Genomic DNA, 20411 nt, shown 5'->3' on the forward strand with positions numbered 1-20411 from the left:
TATGTAAAGTTCGCACTGTATAGACTTTGCATAAGTGTACTCGTGAACTTTAGTTCCAGATCGCTTGAGTACATGATAATATCATGATATGTATATAATGTGATGAATTTTAAGGTTTTTTTTAATGTCAATTTGTAGGAGGTCCAGAGACAATTGTAAATTCACAGTTAAAAATTAACTAATGCACCAAAAAGGCCAAAAGCTTCTGTATGGATGCACGGACACATTTCAAGCACGAGAAACAAACTACATCGTATAATAGTTTGAACAAAATGATTTTATCACCATTATTTTGTGTACAACTATACTAAATAACAATATTATTAGCAAGATAACAAGAATAGCACAAAAGTTGACCACGAAGTTCATATATCCATAAAACAACAACCCAGAGTCATCCATTTGTTCCGAATAACTTTTGTTATACTTTGAGGACTTTGTTCACCCTTTCAGCTACCCCAGCTCTTTTTTAATGTTCAATATCAAACACTGGCTATTTTTACTGTTTATCATAATTGGTTACCCTCCTATATAATTATCATACAGATTGCATGACATGCGAATGGCATTCCAACGTCAATGTGCAGAAGCGAGATTTTGCCTAACAATTTCGGGGTTTTTTTTTTGTTTGTTTTGTTTTTTGTTTTTTTAGCAGAAAAAGAAGTGTTGAATGCATCAGTTGCATTAGGATAATTTTCTTTTGCAAGAATTTTAAATATTTCATTAACCCCACCGCTCTCGTAGTCGTAGTTTTAAGCGCTTAAAGTATTTTTTTGTCAACTTTAGCTTGAATTAGCCAAAACTATAAAGTTAACTGTGTCTTGTATTTATCTGATTTCTGCAGTCCATAATTCCGTGACAATCTCATGCATGCATTCCTCCTTCCTGTTTAGCATTTAGTTTAGACAAATATATAATTTTCATAGTTTACCAAAAAGAACTTTATTTCTATTGTAAATTTTGGGAAAAGGCATCGTCTACGAATTAAAGGTAAAAAGTGTAGACAGTGGAAATGAACACTGGTGAACTGAGAGGAAATTTGTCATACTATAATTGTCTGTGCGTAGAATCTGGTAACCGTGATTCTTCTAATGCAGGATAGTCAGTCAATACACTAAAGAAATCGGTCAGAATAGGATACCTTGTAAAAAAAGAGATAGACTGGCGATGTTCCAGTATGAGATACGTGAGTAGTTTAAAGTAATTACGATGCTATTGTACATGTAATACTATAACTACATACGTCAATCTAAGAACTATGCAGACCTCATTACTGATCCATAGTTAACTTCAGTTTGATTTATGGAAGCTTAGGATAAATACTCATCGGGTTTGACATTGATATATAATTGTCAATTGAAGCGATTTTTTTGGTAGGGTCGGGGCCGTAATCTAAAAAACGCAAATGTGATTGCACTTATTTCATACCATAATTTTTTTTAAACTTTAAAACAATAGAGTGGATCAAAATATTCAGGCAAATTTAGATTATAGAGTGTATTGCAATAATGGCCTTTTTGGGATTCAAAAATTAGGCATATATATAGGGTACACCGTATCTGTGATAAAGTCAAATATCCCTAGTTTGTTTGTAGTTATTTGAAAAGCATTGGGCCCCATCCTCAGGGAAGTTTTCGATTAAGGCTTATAGAGCTTCATTTATTATCAGTTATATTCCAAAGAAGAGTGACTTTAAAGGGCCAGTGAAGAGTACTAACAAAATCAACTCGAAGCAATAGTTAAAAGGATAATGCAAATGGCAATGTCATCCTAAAAACCGGAAAGTTAGAAATCACCGCAATGGTCTTTTCCGCTGATAGAACAGAAACCTGTAATCCAGTGGTTGTCGTTGTTTTTGTGTTCATAGTTATTCGTTTAGCGTTTTTACTATATAAATAAGGTCGATTTTCGTCTTTTATGAAAAAAAAATCACTTTATTTTTTTGGGGCTTTTTACAGCTTGGGTTATGTCTATCTTGGATAACCGTAGGGCGACATGTTGCTGGGTATTTCGTGGATGACTTTCTCATTGGCAATCATACCACATCCGGATCCCTTATTTTCACATCTATAGCGCAAATTAACTCATGATTAGGTTAATTATTTCTGGTATAGTTGACACAGATGCGCAGCAAACAAATAACACCGGTCGGTAAAATCAGTAGCCGAAACAAAACAGAAGATATGAGCAAAAAGTAGGTGAAAATAAAAGGAATTAAATTTAAGTAAATCCAAGAACACCGACTTCAAAATAAGTCTTGAACTCCATGTCAAATGATAACGAGATTGCCCAGAAAATCATCGGGCTAGTATGAGATTATTTTTTAGAATATATATGTGGATCACTAATGACAAAGCCTCTAATCCACATTTACCCAGATAGTCTGAAATCTTGGATATTTGAATCTTTACTTACTTTATTACCTGATTCCAACGAGGACCAGAAAAAAAGAAATGTTTAAGCTGTTAGGTTAATACTATAAAAAGACTCATTTACGTTGACCACTAAACTGGAAAGGACTTGTACAAGTACAAGTAAGAGGATTGGCCAGTACTGACCATGTTATGAAAATGTTATGTTCAAGAAAGAAAATCACTTCTCATGTAAATCAAGGGCTTGTACATGTTGTACATAAAATACACCAATAATGAAAATAATGGATAAGTATTGAATAGGACTTGTACAAGAGTGGCTTAGTGGTGAATAAGACATGTACAAGCAAGTTGAATAGTGGCAAATATACTTGTACAAGAGTGGCTTGGTGGTAAATAGGACATATAAGCAAGTTGATTTGTGGTGAAGAGGACTTGTACAAGTGAGTGGATTAGTGGTGAATAGGACTTGTACAAGCAAGTTGATTAGTGGTGAAGAGGACTTGTACAAATGAGTGGATTAGTGGTAAATAGGACTTGTACAAGCAAGTTGATCAGTGGTGAAGAGGACTTGCACAAGTGAGTGGATTAGTGGTAAATAGGAAAGAATCAAGGAGAAGGGCCAGCAATTATAATGACTTGTACAAGAGGATTCACTGGATAAAAAGCAGACATATGGCAAATGACACAAAACTCCAGTTTATTATCATTTTATTTGTCTTCAATTACAAAAATAAATACATGTAATACAAATAGGATCACTAACAATAAATAATACATCATAACATAATAGAAACAACAATTTAAAATTCATTCTGGAAAAAAAAAGCCCCAAAACATTACAAAATAACAAAGAATTTGTCGAATACATTTACAGCGTATCCTGTATAAAACAAACCTGAATAAACTAAAGACCTGTCTAAACCAGACTTTTTTTAAGGAGGTAGACCTAGGGTAAGGGACACAACTGTTATACAACATTAGAATGTTTATATTCACCACTTTACATCAATCTTTTGTAACATCAAAGTAACTTGGACTGATTTCAAAGAAAAGCTTGAAGTCTTTGGAGAAACTGAATATGATACAAACATATCACTGATTCAAAGAGTTATTTCCCTTATCCTAGGCCTACCTCCTTAAAATCCTAACATATCAGTCTCAAAAATGTATTTTTACCCTGTATAAACCAAACACCTGTCTAAACTGGACAAAAAAGGTACAAAAACACATAAAGGAAATACCAGTGGGCTGAAACAATATTTTCACAAGATGTTACTAATCTGGAAATAATTAATTGTCATATATTTTTCATACAAACTTTTTTCTAATGCATTGTCCATTAGATTTTAAGGCAACCAAGACAATGCTCCAACTCAATCTAACAAAGTATGGAACTAGATTGATACAGTGTTTAAGAAATTCAAAGATATACAATGAAAAAATCCCTTCTGGACTTTAAACTTGGTTTGGTTTGGTTTTAGACAAGTGTTCAGTTTACCAATGTTCAAAATGCATATAAATTGCACTTCTATAGTGTCAGCTTATAGCAAGTTTTTGGGTCACTCAGGGTTTGGTTTAGACAGGTTTCACTATACTTAAGTTTTACCACCACAAGTTTCCAGCGGTGGAAATAAATTCACTGTCAGCAAACATGACTGTTAGATATGTAAATCATCTTTGACATGAGAGTAAATATTATCGATTATTTTCATATTTGGAGTTTATATAAATATCATCATTGAACAAAAACAACAGAACAAATTTAAGACAATATAATAGCTAGTTATGTTGTCAAACTTAGATTAAGCATTAACAAAATATATTATAGTAATTTCTTATAAATCATTGGAACACAAACATTAACATCTCTCACCATCTCTTTTGTACAATAACTGGGACGGATTACAAAATCGAAGTTGTTAAGTAGCACTCCAGCTAAGAATCATGCAAAATGTGATTCATGGTTGGAAAGCCTACATATTTTTATTTTTGATATTTTATTTAAAATGTTCTAGTAAACAGAAAGTAACATGTGGCTTTTCCATTCAACCCTTGTTCTTAGGAGATAAAAATTATATAGAATGTACTGTAGAATTCAAAATTAAGGGAGATAACTCTGTAAATGACACTAAAATACAATAGAAACTACTGGATTTTCAAAGTTGATTCTCTCTTATAAGCAGACAGACTGGAATGAATAATACATCTCATCATATAGATCCACAAAACAACTTAATAACAAAAATTAAAATGTATAACCGTTTTTTAGGTGTATTACATATTACAGAATTTGCATCATTCTTACAAAGACTGCCTCTTAAGGTCAGTGAAAGGGTTATACCTTTGAGTCTGATTTTTTATGATTTTGATTACAAATCTTCAAGAATTTTAAACTTCAGTCATATTACTGTCAATATATAAAATGAAAAAAAAAATAATGAGCTGTCGATTACAGATATCCCAAATTCAAAATTTGTTATTTTTGAATTAAGAAAGGGACACAACTCCTAAATATTAAGGTCTCACTAACCAATTCCAGGTCAAATGGCCACCCCCTATGTAGTACCAAAAAAACACACTGAACCTATATCTATGGATTGTAAGTGCATTATTTGTGTGTATTTTGATCAAAAGTAGTCAAAATAAAGCTGAGAATGTGCACTTTAAAATCAAATTTCTAATTTACTACAAAAATGTATGAATATTGTTTATATGTGTGAGTAATTTGTCTCCATGCTGTCAGTTAGCAGACAAGGTAAAAATGTGGATTTTCAGTATTATTTATTCAAGTAAATTTTGTGAAGAATTTCTACAATCATCGTGCCATTAGCATAATGATTTTGAAAGCCTTATCTTCTAAGCTTTGCAATGGTATGCAACTTTAAGATGTCATTTGTCCTGGGAATTCACAGTGAAACTTTGAAAATTACTTTTTTAACATGTAAAATAATGGAAACGTTAGAAGTGGTTAGTAAGACCTAAATGAAATATTACTCTAACTATTATTTGACTTGACCTGTGTATAATCTTCGACAGCATTGTGTTCAAGTTTGATCAGATTTGGTTGAACATTAACTGAAGACTACAAATTAGACAGATAGACTTTGTACCCCAACCCTTTTTGGGTAGGGTAATAAAATTTTGGGGTATATGAATTTATGGTTTCACAAGCAACACAACAAAAATCATGAAAATAAATGTAAACAAAAATACTTCAACAGATCATGAACATAAGTAGAAAATTAAACAGATCACAACTTCAGTTTTTAATAAGGCCTAACGGACGGACTTCTAATATAACAGTGAGCCTCTGCTGCTTTGTAGCACTGTATAAAAAGACAACTAAAAATAAATTCTAGGTTCTCAAAGCCATCTCTCATCTGTAAAGGGTGTCACATTTTACACCGCTTTAATTGTCACATCAATAAAATAAAAGGAAAAAAAAGTTTCTCCCCAAAATTAATAAAAAAATACAATGCAAAAATCATCCAGTTCAGGTTTTTGATGCAATAAATAAAAATGACATGAGAAGAAATATGATACTTTTAAATCACTTAGTAACACCATATTAACTAACCACAAAAAATATAGACAATACCACATAAAAACAGACAATACACCCCAACCAAAAAAAAAAAAAAGAAAAAAGAAGACAGAACTTAAATAAACAAAAACAAAACAGACCAACACAAAATTGCTTGGTTTTAAACATTATTCTTGAATAAAAAGATACATATGTAGTCAGGGCTCTAGAATTATCATTACCTGTATTCTGTGAGAGAAAATTACAAAAAAAACTTTGTTTTAGTTTTGGCAGTTGCCTTTTGTAGTTGTGAAGTTAATTCATGCAAACTTTTCTTGTAGAAAGAGACAAGTTCTTCAATTTTACAGCATTATGGTGGTTTTTATAATATTCCACTTCCTGTGCTTGAATAATACACAGTAAAACCTGTTTAAATTGAACCTTGAATAAACCAATAACCTGTCCAAACCATACCAGTTTAAGGAGGTAGACCTAGTGTAAGGGACATAACCATTGAAATCAGTAATTTGTTTGTATCATATTCAATTTCACCAAAGTGTATGAAGCTTTCATTTGAAAAAGAATGAAAATAGTCAGTTACTTTGACACTTACATGAGATTGATGTAAAATGCTGAATACAAATGTTCCAATGATATGAAAGAGTTGTGTCCCTTTCCCTAAGTCTACCTCCTTAAATACTCTTGAACTGGATAACCAAAAAAAAAGTGTCTGCTTAAGACAAGATATTGGTTTATCTGGATTTGGATTAATACAGGTTTCCTTGTACATACTTATGTACCACAATACACAGAATGTACTACAGTAAAATCTTAATTAACAAAATTAAAATTTATACCAGAAACTTTTTGTAACCAATCAATTTTTTCTACGCTTTTTTGGACCCCAGTAGCTTAATGCAGTTTTCAGAATTTTGTATGAAAGGAACAATTTTATTCATGAAAAATATGGGATTTCCTAAATGGAAATACCTCTCTAGAATATACAATCTATCTATAACAAATAAAACACAGATATAATACAAAAAGTGAATTACTTACCAATAAACAAAATATGGATCTCAACATTTTTAAGACTACAGTCAAACCTATCTCTAGTGACCTTCCAAAGGAGAGTAAAATCATAGGCACATTAGACAAGCAGTCTTTATATACAGGTTAATTTCATACTGAATGCAATACATAGAGATATTTCAATCATGGTCTTTGATATGTCACTTGTAAACATAGTGAACTCTAATGTAACATAAAAATTCCACACAATTTCCCTACTTAACCAATAAAAAAATATCTATGTTACAGACGCTTCAGGATAATTTGAATAGCTTTTTGGTTGTTAACTAGATGTATTGATTGTAGTTGATGCAAAAAAGACCAATTTGAGAAAAATGATGTGCTGCCCATTGCCTGATTCTTAGACAGAATGGTACTAAGGAGACATGTTTGACTATATACACATATTGATGAAACAGATGAAAAATGAAAAATGGAACAATTTCAAGAAAATTATTTTCATGTTAAGCTTAGAAAATAAGTCTGATATAAAGATATGATTAAATGTATGGTAATTACAAAAATATATACAAACATATATTGCACCACAAGAAATTTTATATAAGGCAGTGAACTGGAATAGCAACACTATATGTCTCCCAGTTGAAGTTAGCCAATCTCCAACGACTCCATTCAACATGTATATGAATTAGATGTGGGGACTTGAACATAATCAAAAATTCAAAAGAACTCATTTGTCACTGAATGGATCAAATTTGCCCTTTGTGACCCTAAAATGAAATTTCAACAAAATTGTTAAAGCAGTCTCCAAAGCTTTGTTTATAAAAGGCAAAGAAAGAACAGGGGAAAAATTATGAGAAAAGCTAAGCGAAAACAATATAACTCCAAACTCTGTTTAAGGAACTTGAAAATGAGATTGACTATCATACCAATGAAATTTGGAAAATAACATTATACAAGTGATTGTTGTTAAAACAGTGTATTTTAGTCCATTTCTTTAGTCTGAGTCTACTCTGTAGAAGCTCAAAAGAGTAAAATGAACAAAATTCCTAAATGCTAATATTGAAGATCCATTCAAGGTTTAAGATCACAACCTCCTTATAAAAGTGTAATAATGACGCGAATACATATGGTGATATGGAGGTTAAAGTTTAACTCGTCATTTGGTGGCTGTTAATCAATAATTCATGTGAGAGGTGATGGTGGATGTAAAATTCAAATTCTCCTTTCAGATGTCTAATCATTGATTATGTAATGACATCATGGGTTTAATCAATTAGTCAATCATGAGATAGAATCACAACTTTATAAAACTTGATATCATTTTGTATTAATGAGTATAATACAACACTAAATTCATTTTTTCGAAGTATGTATAAATATATGACTAAAGAGTAGTTGAATGTTCTTGACTACACAAGATGCACTAATGATTTTTTAAATTTTTTGCTTTAAAATTATTAATATTGTACTTGCACATGCAGTGGATAATGCGGAACCTACTTTTGCATAAAGGAAGAAAATGAATCATATTATGTAAATAATGTCTAAGTTTTTTTTCATAACAAAACATATTGACCATAAAAACAAAAACAAAAAATCATAAAATAAAATTGAAAATTTTGTGCATTTTGTGAATATCAAGGAATTTCATATGGCTTAAATTTGTTACAGGGTTCTCCATGACCTCTTTTTGCATGGCGCTGTGCTATGTGTTACTTTCCTTACGCCATGAATTCAAAAGGAGCACCATATGTTCATTTGATGTGCGCCATGTATTAAAATTTGTGTTACACATTACATATCGGCAATGTATTTCCCAATTATGCTTACTTATTAATCACCTATACCTGTCATAAATCAATATGATTGGCACGTATGGTTATCAAAACGGTAATACAAAGTTTTGATTTGCAATTTCCGGGGGTGTCAGGGAGTGAAACAAATCTCAGTTTGGTCAAATTCACGATTATCACTGTCGGCAATATCAATAAGATTAAAATATGCAGAATGATTTCTACTGTTTTTTAATGAATAAAATTTGAAAACTTTTCATTTAATAAAATATAGAAAGCATCCAGAGTTGAATTAGATTTGAGAAAGAACGGAGAGTAGGGAAGACGATCTTGAATTTATGCAAAAATATCTCGGCATTTATGTGACACGTAAAAGCAATCCAATTTGCTTTACTTTTTTGAAAGGGTGATGAATCGACTCCCAAAAGCTCCAAAATTTTGTTAAATGATACAGATTCGGACAAAAACGACATTTGACTGTCTATAAGTTCTTGTGGTTAAATTATAAAACAAACTTTTTTAATGGCACTAACAAAATGACCACACCTACTTGTCATTTTCATTTCTCTAGAGCTGTGGATCTATAGCCAAGCCTGTAAGGATGGGAAAACTTCACCTTAATATAACTGAGTTAGACAGTATAGATAGAAAGATTTACCATAATTGTTGATTATAAATTGCTATGCTGAAGCTTGTGCTATTAGATATGTCTCTTTTCAACCTTATCATACTTTCTTTGGCAAATTATTTTCTGTGTGAAAGGACACGCACCATGATGAAAATTTGTCCAATTGGAGAGTGAGCCATGTGTTCATTTTGATCAATAGAGATCCCTGTATTACTGTGACAATGAATAGACATGACTTAATGAGGTAAAATAAATTATTAACAAAATCAGAGAAAATACCATAAAAAGAATTGTATGTATTAGTAAACCAGACAAAAATGTAGAATTCTGTTCTCAAGCAGAAAAAAAAATCATGTCTGAATAAATATTAATACTGTTATTCTGCCCATTGAAAGACAATTTTGGACAAGTACATGTTAAAGTAAAACCCTGAATGGGAAAATGTCCATTTCAGTTTAGTCTTGATAATCTCAATCAATACTGTCCAGCCTCAGTTTCACAAACACTTAAGAAGTTATCTCCCCCTAAGTCCATATTATCAAGATTGACACCACCTGTGCTCTTTTTACTTCTTAGATATTCTTCTAAATTCTTAAAAACATGGTGTGGATTTTTCTTTGCTTCTGTTTCTATATCTGAAAAAAAAAACAAATGATTACTTATAAAAATTATTCTAAAGTAATGAAAATATATAATCAGAATTGTTTTCAATTCATAAACAAGTCATGCTTGCATAACAAACTTTGGGACAATTTACAATTTTTTAATAAACTGATGTGTGGTTCAAGAAAACTTAACTGCTCAAAAGTCACATAACTTAGTGAAAAATTGTAAACATCCTTGGTATATCTTTAATTGAATAGGAATAGACAAGATGACTTATTGTGTAAAAATAGTTTTTTGCAAGTACTGTTCTTTTCATGCATTTTTGTCCACTGCAAAAAGGGGAAAAACTCATACTTCTAAAAATTACAAAGTAATTTATTATTGTACACATGTACACTGTTATTCAAAACTTTATTGATGGTGATAGTGTTACTAATTCAGTATATTATTATTATTATACATAATATCAATTCAACCATTTGACACCATCAAAGAGATTCCTCAGGTATAGTTTATTGTTTGCATGTATGGAACTGTGACTAAGTGATAATCTCAAAGTCAGTGAACCATGAATGTGGGGGGGGGGGGGTATATGCATAAAATGGTTACAGATATATGGTTGAGTAATTCTTGTATGACTGACCTAGCATAAGTGGTTCATATCGAACTGAACTAAACAGGAAACTAAACAGAAAATCTTAACCCAGATTCCAGAAACACAAAAACCTAAAGGTCACAGATAACTGACATGATTTCACTTAGCTGACAATAAAAAAAAACCAACATCAGCAAACAGTGTGGAGAATACACTATAAAAACAAGGGTCATTATGGTAAAATCCGGAAGGAAAAAAGACAGAATTCTGATTTGAAATGGAAAGAAAAAATCATGTGTTAGACTAAGTTAAACTTTACATAAATTTACATTTGATAACAAATCCAGAGTCAGATATGGTTTTTCCTTTTGATTTCCACAGCTGATACATCTGTAAATATATCCCTGCATAAAAGTCATTCACTACACCCAAAACATCTTGTCTTCTATTGCACTCTCTGAAAAAAAATAAATCATAAAATGAATTTAGAATGGAGATGATTAATAGTGCAACACTGTAGCATTGAACTTAGGGCTGTTCCATTAAAATTTTTATGGGGAGGGGAGACACAACTTGTAAAAGACCCCCCCCCAACCAATATAAAAAATGTTGCCAACCCCCATTCCCAACATATTATAGATTCTTTAGATACCCCTACCACCAGAAAAAAATAAAAAATATAAAATATTATCAATCTGTTGGAAAATGCATGTGTAGTACTAAATTTTGGGAATCAGCCCATCAATATCTCCCAAACTCCAGGTGTATTGAATTTTAGAAAAGAAATTTCACACCTAACAACATAATTCAATTTATCAAACATACCACTACCAACATATAAAAAAACAATTTACCCTCATGTAGAGAAAAATAAAAAATCGACATCAACCTTCCCATGTAGATTTAAATGGAACAGCCCTTATATGTTCTCAGACAGTGGTGAAGAAATGAGAAACAGTAGTTTCTTTAATGAAGGGAATCATGTACAACCTGCAAATGAAACAACCTAAATACAGGATTGATGTGCTCTAAGATACATTATGAAATATTAATAGGGTAACAGGATTGTTATTGCAAAAATTAAAACTCAAATGGAATTTCAAAAATAAAAGATGCAGGATTTTTTAAATAATGTAATTATTCAAATGACATTTAGGCAATAAAAATTCAAAATTGCAATAAAAATGTATGTGATAATTACAGAGTATACAATTATTTATAAAGGAATCCTTTCGCAATTTGCAGTAAAATTGATGTGGAAATACAACTAAAAGGCAAATGAAGTTTTCTATATTATGTGTAAGTATTCGTAAGAATCAGGCAAAATGGGAAAAACAGGAAACAAGCATGTCAAAAACCCACCAATCTGACAATGTAATATTACCCAAGGATACTTTCTGTATTTGAAAAGACCATTATTTGATCTCTGCATCACTGGCTTTGCTCAGAATTTTTTCAAAAGAATCTTAGAAAAATGAGGTTTTTGACAGAGTTATCTGCCCTTGAAATGTTCATTTTCAATGCATTTCAATGAAATTATAACTAAATTGTCCAGCACAATATGGAAAATCTGGTCTGTTTTCCTTGATTCTGATGGTGAAAATAGTCAAATGAAACTATCAAAATGATGGGTTTTTGCATACCATGTTTCATCCACTGTCTGATTCTTACATCTACTGACAACTAAAAGTAATAAGAATCATCAAGATGCTGATCCAATATCATATTTGTTTTCATCTCAGGCAGAAAAAAAGAATTTATACCATTTAAAATTGTTTAAAACACATTATATATCAATCTGTAATAGCACATTCTCTTTGAGAGACTTTCAATTTCTGAAAGTTCGAGGAATTAGCCTTCCTTCTCAATCTGTTTAAAATTTCCCAATAGTTAGTCAATTGAAAATTTACAGATGAAAGAACACTTTCTGTTTCACACTGATATAAATATTTATATTGTATCCAGTACTTACTTGTTTAAACAGTCTTCTCTGAGAGATTGAAGTGTTATCCTTGACATGTTGATACCCATCAAACAAAACGGAAAATTCTAAAGAAGAATGTTAATGATTCCTATAAATTTCATAAAAATCCATCAAGTAATTTAGGAAAAGTTGCAATACTAAAGTGTGACAGAAAAATGGAAGGGTGAATGAAGTAGTGAATACCTAGAACAGTATACCTATTTACTCAAAAACTTAAATGTTATATCAAAGAGCAATAACTCTTGCTCAAATAGAATGTCACATTTTCTTTCCAGTAAAAAGAGCCTTGATCTAGCATTTTTTTATAAAGTCAGTAGAATGAATGTTTATAATTAACACAAAAAGCATATGAACTATAAATATAGTTTAAGTTAATCACATCTTAAATGCTTTACTAACAACATACAGGATTTTTTTTTGTAGGTTTTAACCATAACATGCATGCTTCGTTGGTAAATTATAATGGAATAGTACTAGTTTGGAGCCTTCTTCACCTTGAAGAGACATTCAGTCATGTATATACCTGAGTTGGATGGAGTGAAAGTTTGTAGATCTCTTTAGCCATTATGTGACATTTTGGGTCTCTTAACAAATAGATGAGATTCATCAACCCAAGCAATCCACCTCCTCTAAGATCTGTAGATGGGTCATTACCTAGAAGAGTAAATTAATTTATTAGTCTATGTCAACTACATGTTACCTTAAATACTAATAAACGTTAGATTGATTTATTTTCAGTGTTCATATTTATATTAAAAAAGATATTTGTGTTTACTGTGTACCAGAAAATGGCATTTTGAGTGTACAACAAAACTGAACAAAATTGAAAACAAATTTCACAATTTATCCATTAAGTCCAAAATCTTTTTGAATTTGTTTAAAATTTTAATGCTCATTTGCTTTTGTTACTTTGTATATATGATTTTAGTTACTGTATGTTCTTTGTTGTGTATGTCTGTTTTCCATGTCGGGTCTTTGTCCCTGGATTACATTCTTTTGATTACCGCTATAACCTTGGTTCCCTTGATTACTCTTAATCAAGTAAATACCCGATTGTATGAAAAGAGAATTGGCAAAATAAAATGTAAACATACAGTTAAAAAGAATGTTAACCGTAAAAAAGAAGAAAATTGGGCCCGCAACTGTTATTGCAATTATTACCCTGGAATCCTATTTCTTCCCAGTGACTACCAAACCTCCTGCAATCAAACCTGGAACCAGTCAGGCATTTATATATGGTCTGTAATGCTCTTGTATGCATCTTTTCAGCATTATCGAAATGTGCTTGAATAGAATTATAAATACCGGTAAATATATGTACATTAACTTACTGGCATCATGTAATGTTAATCAATGTTTTAGTTCTATTTTTGGGGAGAGAACTATTTGAGAAAATATATAAATTAACTTGAACATGAGATTGTTTGTAATTTGAGTAAACTTTCAGGTGAAAAAGATGATGTAAAGAATACAATTAGATATTGAGCATCAGAAAAAATATCAAGTAAGGTCAATTAAAAACTTTGCATGGCTTTGTTCAAGTCATGTAAAGTTTCAAGTACTCATAGGTGTTGAGACTGTGCTTTTGAGACGAGCCTCCAGATATTCTATAAAAAAATTCAACAATCTGCCGCCTACATGCCCATGTCAAAGCAGGAAATTTAGCAGCATTCAAGAACTTCTCTCGTCTTATTTGAATTTACGCCTTTTCATTGTACAAACGGTTTTTTTCAATTCTTGTTAAAACAAATATGTGATTTCCAAAGGAGGAAAAGACATTTCCAGTAACATTTTGTTAGGCTTAATAAGAACAAAAAATAGTATTTTCTAACATTTGTCTTCTTCTTTCCATCTGCAGTGCAATCTGGCACAGCACGCCAAAACTTTGAAGGGGTGTCAAGATCGTTTTTTTTTTAGTTCTGAAGATAACATTTTATAACATTGTTTTCTTTCACAAAATATTACTGGCATTACCTGGGACACATCATTATGCCTAATAAAACTCAGAAGTTGCATGATTGGTAAATTAATTCATGTCCAGATACAGTTATTCCGGACAATCTCAGAAATCACATAATGATCTTGAACCTGTGATGAAGACCATTTATTTATTATCATTGTAAAATAGGGGAACATTGAGTGTCATTTAAGGGGAGGGGATGTCACAGTGAAATTGGATTTAAGTTCAAATAAGGTTTGTCGTTAAAGGCAAAACCTGTCGCAAAAACAAAATCTCTGCAAAGTGCCTGCTTTGAGAAATATTCGAGAGGGAGATCTCCTGCTAAAGAATTTTCAAAGGTTACCACCCTTGACTGCATGTACTAGTATTCACTTATGAGATGATGAAAAAAATAAATTTTCTGTTCAAAGGAGTAATAGTATTTGACTTACAAGCAGCTATACAAAAGACCTTTTCTCTACTGGCATGTAAATTTCTGTTCATTTTAGGTGGACCAAATATAAAATGTTTTAATGCAGAAAATCCTCTTCTGTCAACTGATGTATGTATTTGTGCCTGGAAAAGAAAAAAAAAACATTATTATGTTGAAGATATACATGAATGAATCACACTCAATGAAAATTTATTTTTATAAGTCTTAAGTTAATATATGGCTTTGTTTTATGGCACCTGTTAACCAGGAAACTTTCAGAGTCTATTTTTTTCAAAATAAATGTATTTTTGCAGTCATAAATTCACAAATGTGTAGACAAGATACACAAAATAACAAACACCCCTCCTCTCCCCCCCCCAAAAAAAAACAAAAACAAAAAACAAAAAAAGAAACAAATGCTTTCGGTTTGCTTTATATTTTCTTGCTCAAGTTTTGTATTCATATCTGCTCTATATTTTCTTGCTCAAGTATTGTATTCATATCTAGTTGTTGTGATTATTAAGCTATAAAGCTTTATTGTCTGATACACTACAATATATATTGACAAGTTTCTACAACATTGCTGTAATCTGTATGAAATTTCAAATTTCACTCTTTCATTTTATAAGTGCAGTCTCATTTTTCCCTGAACATAATTATAGTTTTGTAAACTGCATCTATATGATTTGTAATGAAAAAAAGCATTGTATTTGGAGATTTGAGCTAATTGGTATGCCTCACTGTCAAATAAAGATTGAGAGCAATAGATCTTACAAGATCTGAACAGTGACTGACATTCAGAAGTCACTCTAGATGCTGCAGCCAGCACTCTCAGAAAATGCAAGAAATTTGCAAACTGGGGAAAAATTGAAATATTTTTTAAATTACCCGTAATGATGAGTGATCTGTTTTTATAAGCTGATCTTGCATTTCAAAAAATGACAGAACTGGAGTTGACTCTGGTAATGAAGCTGGAAAAGATAAAACATGTACATGGTTAAGGGAACAAAAATTCAAGTGAAAAATCAAAATAATATACTTCAAAGATAAAGACTTAACAGGGAAAACAGACACACACAACAAAGAACACAAAATAACATGTAGAAAGAACCATGACAATGGCAATAATGATGAAAATTACCAGTATTTCATTTCAGTTTTTGTACTTGGTTTTGGTGTTAGTATCTTGGTTTTTGTGTTAGTATCTTTTTTTTAATTCTTGAAAATGTTTCCTATATTTGCTCTGCTTATTTATTTGTTCAAAAGTTTCTTATTTCTTTTATGACAATATGACTCAATAACTATTTGAAGTATGCTTTCTTCCCCGCCCCCTCCGCATACATAGCACTTTTAGACATGAAACAAATTAAAAACTTGTTTGACAGTTTTTCCCTACAAATTATAAACTTACGTTTGACAGTTTCTCCCTCTTTAACAAATCCTACAATGGAACAAAAAAGGGAAGGAATATTATTCCTTAGTACATTTTTGGTACACATTATAAGACTGAATACAAAAGAACATGTATAAGTGGTTTGTTTATACCGGAGAAGGGGTTTCTTACAAATTCATGCTTTGGTGCATAATCTTTGAAAAAGAATATTATATTCTGTTTATCACATGTCTTACTAAATTTATGCATTTCAATTTTATTCATGTCATGCCATTCATTTGTGGTGCATTTTGCAAAGCCAGTTACATATCCTTTAGATTCATTTCATTCATGCAAAAAAAAAATCCTTTTTTAAACAGTTGGTGTAATAGAGATCATTATTAGGCATTTCTATTTCCTCTACTGGCTTTTACAAAGGCTGATTGAATTGCAACTTATACATTAACTGATAGCAGATTATTTATACATATTTGAATATGATAGTTAACAAGCCAAGTAACAAAAAGTTGCATGTGTTGTCATTCTAGGTATATTTCCAGTCATTCCACACACTAAAAACGGAGATAGCCCAAAGTTGATATCCCACTAAAACAAAATTCGATTACAATTTATGGCCCATCTTTATAAAGCTACCTACCAAATTTGAAATCAATCCATTAGTCTGGAGTTGAGATAATTGCCATGAAATTCAGACGGGCAGACCAGGTGATTCCAATGTACATGTACATGTACCACCACTTACTGAGTGCAGGTATGAAATGTCAAAAATATTTTTTGTTAAGCCATGATGCTGTTACAATTTTGCACAACATATCAATAAAGCAGTGAATGACAAAACAATAAAACAAACCAGCTTCAATTGTCTGCACATTGTCCCATTCACTAGTTGCCCCACTAGGTGATCTTTCCTGTATTGGCTCTTCACTGGGCTAAAACAAAGAGATGTTTTCTTTAATTTTATGTACTATAATCATGTTCTGAATAGCAAGATTGCAATCAATTCAAATATCATAATTTAGACTAAAAACAGTATAAGGATAGTTTTCAATTTTTGCAGTACATAAAATGTTAATACAGCAAACCAGGTTATTATATATTCAAAACATAACTTGGTAAAATGTAAAAAAAATTTAAATAATTTTTCAATAAACACCAGGATCTGTACCTCATACTGTATTATTTTCTTTGTGGTTGTTGTGATGTTTGCCATGTTTCCATCTTTCACTGTTTCCTGTGATGTTTCTATAGAAACAGACTTCTGCTCTGCAGAATCTTGTAGTACAGTCTTTTGTTCTGTTGTAGGTTCAGGTTTACTAGGTTGCGCACTGTCATTTTCCAAATTAGAGTCCTGTGTTTTCTTTTTTACTTGAGGTAACTCAAACTCAAACTCTGAGCCTGATGAGCTGTCCTTTCTCAGTCTCTGTATCGCCATGTCTGGGAAAGATGTGTCATCACCAAAATCTTCCGCCTTCATAAAAACACACACATGTACATGCATACAAAATACATATAGAAGGTGAGCAAGTCTTACTATAGAGATTTTAAGAAGAATTCCTAATGAAGATTAGGATTTCTTTGAATGTATATGTAAAATGTAATCTATTATAGCTCTTGAATAGTTTGTTTGTTTGTTTGTTGGGGTTTAACGTCCAAGCAGCAATATCTCAGCTATATTCAGACAATGAAGCTCTTGAATAGTATAAACTTCCAAATGTTCCCATTAATACCTTATACATGTATGTGTACTATCCAAGATTCATTCACAATGAATCAAAATTGCATTTTCATTTTTATCTTATTACAATTTACATTATTAACTGAATTGTTCTACATGTATATAATTTAATTTTGGATGTAAAGTCTCTTTTGATGGCCAACATTTTTTTGTTTATTATGGACTAGATGTACATGTACATGTGAATGTGACATCAATAGTCGATGAAATTGATCACCAGCTTGACAGCCATGGCTGGAAAATGCTGGTGGGCTTGCAGAATTTGGTTAACATGCTCATGATTACTATAATATTTCATTATATATTTTTTAGCTTGGGAAATTTATACAGCAAAGACTGCATCATATACATATAAACATTGTTTGTTCAATGTGTCATAGTTTTCCTTTCCTCTTTCGTCTACCCCGGACTTGACGTTTTATGAGCAACTCGGCAGGTGTTTCTAGAAAAAACAGAGGACGCTTACCCTACTGGTGCACCTGGTCTGTGCTCCCCGTTTTTAGTGGTGTCCAAGTTGCTCATTTGCTTTTGTTGCTTTGTGTTCTTTGTTGTGTGTGTCTGTTTTCCATGTCTGCATGGTCTTTGTCCGTGGATTGCATTGCTTTGATTACCACTATAACCTTGGTTCCCTTGATGACTCTTTGATGATTTACCCATTAAATTTGGAATTACAAATTAAATTATAAGTATTAATTAAAATTTGTTAACTGCCTCTTTGAAATAACATTAATGTATACGACCCACACTTAAAATATCTCGCTATGCCATTGTTTGTTTATCATGTGACTAAAGTGATAAAAAATGCATGGGACTTGAATATCAAGGGCTTTAAACCATTTGATTATTACCTTATGTATAGTACTGTCATCTGGCTCTGAATTAATCCTGACCAGATCTTCACCTGGTTGTATTTTCTTTCTGGTACTTTCTATCAAATCAGGTTCTGCTAATTTTGGTGTCGGAATTTCCCCAATAAACACATTTTCTTCTCTTTTTTCAATCCTCATGTCATTTCCTTCTATATTTTCAGTATCTTCTACAAAGTTATCTTCAATTGGAGCAAATAAATTTACCGGTACATTGTTTTCCTTTGAGTTTTCTAAAGTGTCTTCTTTAAAAGCTCCAAACAAATCAATATGCTTCTTCCCTGTCAAACCCCCATCATCTAATGTTATTTGAATATCATCATTCCCTATTTCTTGTGGACTGCCATTGTTTGCATGTGCTTCTAATTTGAGATCATCATTTAATTGTTCCTTGTTTGTGTCATTAAGAATCCCATTTGAAGTTTCATTGACCACAATATTATCAGAGTCACCAAAATTTAGATTTACTGTTTCTAACCCTTCTACCTTCAAAATTTTACTGTTGATTTCATTTACATTATCAATACTAACATCTCCATTTCCATCTGATACATTACTAAAGACACCTTCAGGTTTGATTCGAAACCCTTCTACTATACTATTTTCATGATTGTCAGTATCCTCACTGACAGATTCAGTTTGGACTATTCCTAAGCCATCTCCTCCATCATTAAAAATGTTATCAGACTTAAATTCTTCAGGGGGATCTACTAGGCTGAGATCAAAGCCATCACTTTTTTTATCTTCAGTAAATACAATACTGTCGAGAGATATTGGATCCATATTTAAGGTCTGAAAAAAAAATGATAGAGATCAAATAAAGAATTTCAATAGTATTAGCACATTAGACATGATCACTTGTTTCTTTGTATGAATTTTGGGCTTCCTATTAATATTAATTTTAAAAAAACAATATAAAAGTAAAGGGTGAAAGGAGTTCTGGTGGTGTCAACAAAAGCGTTCTGAGTAGAGACTCTTTGGGTTTGCCATTTGTGGTGAAATAGTTAAGAAATGTAGTCAGCCTTCATCAGCTGCGCTAGGGAGTTGACTCTTTGGCTCAATCGGTAAGAGCACTAACCAAGAGGTCCAAGGTTTGATTCCCACAGCTGAAAGTATGACATCAGCCCAACAACTTTAGCCCAAATTTTGACTGAAGTTGTCACAACTCTTAGTCGGTTAAGAAAAAAATACATAAATATACCTTAGGAAAAAATCATAATAGAACAAGGATATCCGGAAAGAGAAATTTATAAAAATTTTACTATCCGGTCAAATCTGCCCCTGTTGTGCACGACTTCCATTAATGACTGAATGAATAAACTACAGTTATTGTCATAGCATTATTGAATACAAATATATCACTTATCCTGCTGTACCTTACTTATAACGTAATGAATTTCTGGAAACTCCAAAGTTGTCAAGTATTTTCGGCCATTTGTAAATAATTAATCGTAATTCTCTAACCTTGCCGAATCGACATATGAAAAGGCTTGAAGCTCCGAAGGA

General features: G+C 31.6%; 1 protein-coding gene across 2 annotated transcripts; it reads right to left on the reverse strand.

Annotated features, from left to right (window-relative positions):
- Window positions 1-3071: 3071 nt before the first annotated feature.
- Window positions 3072-20384, reverse strand: LOC148621090 (uncharacterized). Of its 2 annotated transcripts, none has more exons than XM_088575129.1 (12): window positions 20287-20384; window positions 18888-19697; window positions 17470-17772; window positions 17155-17233; window positions 16323-16352; window positions 15800-15882; window positions 14931-15054; window positions 13701-13823; window positions 13063-13193; window positions 12528-12604; window positions 10885-11012; window positions 3072-9989 (listed from the first exon to the last, which is right to left on the reverse strand). In XM_088575129.1, the coding sequence occupies exons 2-12, from the start codon at window positions 19686-19688 to the stop codon at window positions 9829-9831; spliced, it is 2040 nt and encodes a 679-aa protein (XP_088431255.1). In that variant the 5' UTR covers window positions 19689-19697; window positions 20287-20384; the 3' UTR covers window positions 3072-9828. The 2 variants fall into 2 exon arrangements, with proteins under 2 accessions (XP_088431255.1, XP_088431256.1); XM_088575130.1 differs by having other exon boundaries at window positions 20282-20337.
- Between the last annotated feature and the right edge of the window lie 27 nt (window positions 20385-20411).

This window comes from Perna viridis, chromosome 3 (genome assembly GCF_037379345.1).
Source record: "Perna viridis isolate PV_CMFRI_1.1 ecotype Kerala chromosome 3, ASM3737934v1, whole genome shotgun sequence".
NCBI classification, from domain to species: domain Eukaryota; kingdom Metazoa; phylum Mollusca; class Bivalvia; order Mytilida; family Mytilidae; genus Perna; species Perna viridis.

Excerpts from the sequence above, each read along its gene's own strand:
- LOC148621090 (XM_088575129.1), bottom strand. The coding sequence starts at position 19,688 with ATGGATCCAATATCTCTCGACAGTATTGTATTTACTGAAGATAAAAAA. Across the intron at positions 13,194-13,700 it reads GGAAGAAATAGGATTCCAGG|GTAATGACCCATCTACAGAT; the intron begins GTAATAATTGCA and ends TTACTCTTCTAG. Across the intron at positions 12,605-13,062 it reads TTTCACTCCATCCAACTCAG|AATTTTCCGTTTTGTTTGAT; the intron begins GTATATACATGA and ends ATTCTTCTTTAG.